Source organism: Alligator sinensis, unplaced genomic scaffold (assembly GCF_000455745.1).
Source record: "Alligator sinensis unplaced genomic scaffold, ASM45574v1 scaffold1094_1, whole genome shotgun sequence".
Lineage (NCBI taxonomy): Eukaryota > Metazoa > Chordata > Crocodylia > Alligatoridae > Alligator > Alligator sinensis.
The window spans coordinates 356,783-363,893 of NW_005842562.1; the positions used below are offsets into that span (position 1 = coordinate 356,783).

At 42.2% G+C, this 7,111-nt stretch overlaps 1 protein-coding gene across 1 annotated transcript in view; it reads left to right on the forward strand.

The window, feature by feature from the left end:
* Window positions 1–7,111, forward strand: part of GRK4 (G protein-coupled receptor kinase 4) — an 87,735-nt gene that overhangs the window by 30,707 nt on the left and 49,917 nt on the right. Inside the window, exons 4-5 of the mRNA XM_025214078.1 lie at window positions 4,681–4,758; window positions 5,959–6,059. Coding sequence (XP_025069863.1) covers window positions 4,681–4,758; window positions 5,959–6,059 — 179 coding nt within the window. The remainder of the gene's footprint in view (window positions 1–4,680; window positions 4,759–5,958; window positions 6,060–7,111) is intronic.

Below are 7,111 nucleotides of genomic sequence, written 5' to 3' on the forward strand. Positions count from 1 at the left end.
CTTTCCTGCCTATGCAGGGGGTCGGACTCGATGATCTATTGAGGTCCCTTCCAACCCTAGCATCTATGAATCTATGCCATATACTTAAGTAAATATGGTAGCATGTCAGAAGGGTGAAATAGCAAGTACATGCAGTTCTTAGCTTATTAATAGTTTTAATACTTCAGTCTGAAGTCAGACTGTCGGTTGACAGTCTTGCAGTGTTGCAAAAGGAGCGGTTGAGAAATTACTGAATAGGATTTCATCATTTTCGTAGTCCTCACCCTCTTCTGACCCATTTTAGTATCTGTAGTTAGGGTTACTTAAGCGTGAAGAAATTGTATGGTGGGGTATCAGCTCAAGCTTCCTTCAACTTCTGTGATGCTGAGTAATGGAAATTGGTTGATATCGAACAGGTTTTATATAACTCCCTCTAAAGTAGAGGAAATACTTAACCTTGGTAAGTGGAGTTAAAATAAGCCTAAATATTTATATTAGATGACTCGCTATTTTGGCATAATATGAAAACATTAAGACAGTCAATGTACTGCTGTATTTGGTTAATCATTTTGCAGGATTTATATTCCCATTGTACTTCTTGCTATAGTTCCATGACAGCAAGATTAATGGCTTATAGTTATGTGATGACTTGGAATTTGTCTGAAGTAGTCAAGATCATAATGTTTGAGCAGAAAAGGTGCATCTTAAGGATAATTTACCAGTGAGGCAGTTTAGTGTAGTGGCATTCATAGGATTGTAGTATAGCAACTCTGAACTTTTGAGTCTTGGCTGCGCCATAAACTAAGACTTCAGACAGGTCATCTAGGGCAAGGCTATTCAATTTATTTGGCCCTGTGGTCCAGATCTGGACCACAGCTTCTTAGGGACCAGACAACCCACCTCTGTCAATGGGGGGGTGATGATTTGTTGGCACAGCTCCAAACTTGGGGGCTGAACATCACTGCCACTCATGCCTCTTCCACCCCCTTTTCCTCTGTTACTGATCTTAATCACCAGCAATGACCAAGGATTCTGAATTCAGTGGTAGGCAAGGGTCGTGGGGGGCAAGAATAATGGCGTTCACCCTCTGGAGCCATGCCACAAGCCCTGAAGGCCACATTTTAACACATCACAAGCCAAAGATGGCCCCCAGGGCTCTAGCTGGACAGCACTGATTTAAGACGTATTACACCGTCAAAGAGGACTGTGCTCAAGTGTGTCAGAGGAAGCCTAGAAAACTAATTCACACACACGGCACCCACAAGAATATACTGTGCTCACTTTTAGGGCAGTACTGGGTGTTCACCGAAAACTGTCTGGACAGGCTTACTGGAGCTCTTCTAGCAGTAATACATGAGTTTATCATGTACCTGTGGCCTAGATGTTTCAAGGTAGGCCCTCATATTGGAACTCCATTAGAAACTGTGGCCCCTGGAGATGCTACCAAACTGGAGATAACGCTTGTGTGGAAATGTACTAAATAGACAGGTCACATCAGCCTTTCAGTTACAGTAATGTTAATACATTTATTTGTTTTATAGTATATTTACTTTGTTCTTTAGACTACATCAGTATTTTAATGTATTTTCACAGTTTCCTTTAAGTAAGCAATTGGTTTCTCTTTCTCTAAGTAGACTGTTATAAACATATACAGGAGGCAGAAAATTATTTCCAAAATATCCAGTTAAATTAATTTCATTTATAATTTCAAGATAAGTTATTGAGAGGGTGCCATGTCAAACTAAAATTCTCTACAATTCTTTAATTTAATTCAATCAGTTCAATAATTCAATCAGTTTCCTTCTGTCTGCAGTAGGGATAATACTTCCAGTCTCCCAAGAAAGGAATAACAGTTAGTTTAAAATTCTGCACAAGCATATTGAGCCTTAAAGTCATAGTTTATGAAGTTAGAAGGTATGGTGACCCAGTATATCTCCAGTCCTATACTGACCTCAGTAACTTGTTTGACTATTGCATGCTTTTCAGAAAGGCACCCAATCTGGCTTTGAAGATATCAGAATATGTAGAATGTAACATTTGCTTTGCTGGTTTATTCCAGTGATTTTAAGGACTCACTGTTAAAAATGTATCTTAATTCTAATTTAGATTTTTCTGGCCTTGGCTTTCAGTAAATAGTTTTTAACATGCATTTCTCTACTGGATAAAAGAGTCCCTTTAGTATCCAGTATTTTCTCCCATAGACCATACTTCCATGTTGTAAACAAGTCATTGTGGTTATCTTCAAGTCAGACTGAGCTTTTTAAATCTGTGACTTCAATAGATTTCCTTCACCTCTCAAAACATTTTTGTGGCTTTCTTCTGAACATTGTCCAACTCTTCAAAATTATCTTTTAAAATGTGGATAGCAGAACTGCATATAGTAGTTCAGTTTTCACCAATGCCATGTACAGAAGTAAAATCTCCTCTATACTTTCACTACCCTATTTCTGTATCCAGAAAACCTGTTACCCCTTTTTGCTATGACATTGCCTAGCAATTCATATCAACTGTTGTGACCCCTAAATTTTTTCCAGAGTCACTATTTTATATTATATAATCTCCCATTCTGGAGATATGGCCTGTATTCTTTGTCTATAGGGGGTGAAACTTCACATTTAGTTATGCTAATATATGTTTTGATTGAATGGGCTTCACTAGACAGTTAATGCAGGTAATTTGCTCCACTCTCATTATTATTTGCTATTCTATCAGTGTTTGTGTCCTTACAGACGTTGTTAGCGGTGATTGTTATATATTTACTTCTAGATCATGAAGAAAAAGTTATAAATGCCATTGGGCCTAGTACTGATCCCTGCACAGCTTCACTAGAAGCAACTCCTTCTTACATTTACTTTTGGAGATCTGTTAGATCTTTATCCACTTAGCGTGAGACTTGGTGAACTAGATGGTGATATTTTTTTAATTGGAATGTCATGTGGTACTAAGTCAAGCTCTTTGGGGGGAAAAGAATTGCACTTCCACAGTTACTTCCACCATATCTTTTCAAAGAACAAAATCAAGTTTGTTTGACTTAAGCCCCATTTTCTATAAAATCATGTCTCCTGGAATGGATGATATTCTTATGCTTTAATTTTTTTATTAATTAAATCACCAATCAGTATTTCCACTATGTTGCCTGAGTTTGTTGTCAGGCTAAATGGCCTAGAATTACTTAGGTCATTCTTCTCTATTGGTCAGCGGTTCCCAAACTGTGGGCCACAACCCCAAATGAGGTTGCAACATCAGCGGATGGTTTGTGGGGGCTGTGGAGAAATGGGGTCATGCTGAGGAACTGGTGCCATAAAAAGGGTTATGCTGATGAAAAGTTTGGGAGGTACTGCTATAGGTCCTTGTGGTGTTATGTAAATATTATTTAACCATAATTAAGCATGTGCTACATTTACCTCCTAAGCCATAGTTTCTAGAATTGTGCTAATCAAAACTATAGGTTTCAGTAAGTCTCAGAAAAGATTTTTTTTTTTTTTTAAAGATCATGTGGGTAATTTGTTTCATTATTAGAGGTGCACTGATACATTGGTCCTTGTCATAGCAGCACTGATAAAAGGAAAATAGACATTATTGGCAATTGGCTTTTTTTGGCTGATGTGGTTGATAATGTTGGCAATACATGTTGTGTGTATGCGCACAGCTGCACCATGCAAACAACCAGGAGTGCAGCCCGGCAGCTTGGAGAGCAGCGTCTGGCTGGTAAGTCTGTGTGGGGGGAAGGGGCATGTGGGAGGGAAGAGACTGGAGGGGTGCAGATCAAGGCCCCCGGGGTGAGGGAGGGAGGGAGTGGGGCTGGGGCAGGGGCAGGTGCTGCACAGCCAAGGTGAGGTGGGGTGCAGGATGGAGCTGTGGCTCATTGGGGGGGGGCGGCTCCTACTGCTGTGCACACCCCCGGGGAGGCATGAGGGGCACGTTCCCCCTGGATCTGTGTGTGGGGTGGGGGCAGACTGCCGCTGTGTGCCCTGGGGCAGGCAGGGGTGGGGTGGGTGGCAGGGCTGGGAGGTGGCACTATGGGGAATTTGGAGTGGTTGTAGCTCACCCTATAGCTCCCCCTTCTAGTACAGCTTCCATCTACCCCGCCTGGACCCAGCCATGCACTGGGAAGATCCTGGCACAGCCCCCAGCCCTGAGCACACAGCAGGCAGCCCACTCTCACCCCATGCACAGATCCAAGGGGCACATGCCCCCCATGCCTCCTCAGGGGCATGCGCAGGGGTGGGAGCCACCTTATGCCCCCCCACAGCCCCCCGACGAGCCACAGCTCTGTCCTGCACCCTACCCACCCCAGCTGTGCAGCCCCTGCTCCTATACCAGCCCCACTCCCTCCCTCGCAACAGGGGCCTTCAATCTGCTCGCCCCACCCATGCCCCTTCCCCCCCAACAGACTTACAAGCTGGATGCTGCTCTCCAAGCTGCTGGACTGCATATTGGCAATCGGATCGGTATCAGCTGATGTGGTTGGTTAATAATTGGCAATCGGTATCAGCCTAAAAAATCTATATCAATGCATCCCTATTCATTATGCATCTTAAAATATCACGTTAGTTACTTAACTCCATGAATGAGAGCATTCTATAGTCTTTAGATACAAAGTCTCCTAATATCTATGGTTGAAACTGTATAGCATCGCAGTAAATATTCAAGTACTAGTTATCTAGAAAGTTAACATTAATTTTAATTTTTCTCCACTAGGCAGAGTATGAAGTGTCTTCAGATGAAAAGCGTAAAGATTGTGGCCTGGAAGTTCTAGCGAAATATTTCACCAATGGGGTAAATACATCACCAAACTGTCTAGTAAGACCCAAACAACTTAAAGGTTAAAACATTGTAACAATTTCCCTTTTTGCTTTTATTGTCCTAAAGTAAATTAAGTTCAGAATGATTAACAAACTGTCATTAATGTTTTTCATTCTAAGATGTAAACTGTTTTCATAGATTATTTTAAAACTGCATTTTGAGTCAAAATTTCAACTACTCCCCATTTTTTTTCATTGCCACCATGATATTTTACTTATCAATTTTAAATGTTTTTAACTAATAGTCCTGATTAAAGGGAAAAAAATTTAAGCTGCACTTAAAAATAAGAGTAGTTAAACTATTGTATTAAAATACTTCAGAGTAATAGGTTCTGTAGACATTGGAACTGACTAAGGAATTCCTGAGTTTTAGACCTGGTTTTCTTGCTGACTTGTGTGCCTTGTGCAGTTAGTCAGGAACATTAAAAAATGTTTTGAAATACAGAGTATTTTTTGAGAGATTTAGGTACCCACATCTCCCACTGACTTCACAAATATCTGATCATTGATTGTACTGGTGGATTTCATGGATTTCCTATTCTTTTCTAATGATCTGAAGCTCTGTTGGGAGTATACAATTTCCTTCCTCTGGGTTTTCTATACCTCCTATACCTCTTTTCTATACGTTCTTGCTATTCCTTCCCCTTTTCCAGTTGTTCTGATTATTTTCAGAGCTTTATATTAAAAAGTCTTTCAGATTATCCTAAAAGTGATCAGTTTCTGATTTAGTTGCATTTCTTCCAGGAGCCTATTTCATAGTTGCCCTTGCATAGATACAAGTTTGCTGAAAACTGACCAGGCCTCTGTAAGCCACCTAAAGCCATGTGTCCTTGGTTTAAAATCTGCTAAGCTGAACTGTTTTCTTCCATAACATACCCTTTAGATAGCTCCTAAAAAGCTATTGAGTTGTTGACAAGTTTGCTTCCTAATATACTTCAGTAGAATCATGTTGAAAAATTTGTATTGCTAATGTGTTCTGATACTGATACTCCATAATGGAAAGCAAAGGTAAACTCTATTAAAATTTGACTGTTTGTTTTCTGGCTTGCTGGCAAGTCTGGTATCTTTTTTTTCTCCCATGGTGTGACTTCTCTTTTTTTAACAATTGTTTCACTGGAGAATTCCTGCTAACTTATACTTCACTTTTTTTGAATTTTTGTGGCTTTATGTGAAGTCTACAGCCCACTTACCAGAAATACCTCAAGATACAGTGGATGAATGCAAGGCAAGGTTGGAGAAGAATCCTTCCAAAGAACTCTTTAAGGACTGCACAAGGTATGTGGTAAATGTCCAGTACTAAAGCTACGGACTCCAAGTGTACTCTGCTAACAATTTCATGATGTTGGGAACTCTGGAAAAGATCTGGAAAAGAGCAAAATAAGCTAAAATATGTGCAGACTACTCACAAAGCAGAGAAAGTCTTTAAGAAGAATCGGGGGGAAACATTAAGAATGAAAACGGTTAACCCTGCAACTTACTAGCAAAACTAGTGGGGAAGTATGCTTAAGTCATTTGAAAGCCTATTAAAAAACAAAGAAGCTCTTCAAGAGATGGTGTTTGAAGATTTTAATATATGTATGACATGCTGTCTTTTAGGAGTATATTTTTTATTTTACTTACAGAACTCTTGCAATTGGCTGTAAAATCTTCTACAGTCAGCTTATCTGAATTGGGCAAAACACTTGTGTTACTGATAGCCAGGGATCTGGGTGGGGCAGATAACGTGGGCTTTTCTTCTTTAAAGGGGAAGTGCATGGGAAGCTGAGTGTTTCCTTTGCAGGCTGGCAGAGTTTCAGCCTGCAAGGGGCTGCTGGGGGATGCAGGATGCAGGGCAGGGCACCATGTCTATGTGTGTGCATGCATGCGACCAGCAATACTGCCAGGCAGTGGTGGAGAGCAGCTCCCCCAGATGCCTGCAGGTAAATCTGGGAGGGGGAGGGGAGATTTGCGGCAGTGGCAGCCATGGTGAGGGAGGGAGCAGGGCAGGTTTGGTAGCTGGGGCTGAGGGCCTCAGCTCTGGGCCTGGCACTGGGGTGGGAAAGTGTGGCTGTGGGGCCTGGCTGGGAGAACAGGACAGAGCCACAGGTGGTGGCTCACCTGGAGGGGTGGCAGGGGGGCTGGCTCCCTGTCACTGCACACACTCCAAAGGAGGGGTCGTGCGCCAGAAGTGACACTGGGGGGGGTGGGGGGCACATGCCCCCCAGATTTGTGCCCCCACAGTGGGGCATGGGGTTGCAGCCTGGCCACCTCTGCATTCTAGCAGGTCGGTCCCAGGACAGGAAAGTGGGGCAGAGAGGCTGGGTGGCTGGTGCGGTCCCCCGCCCCAC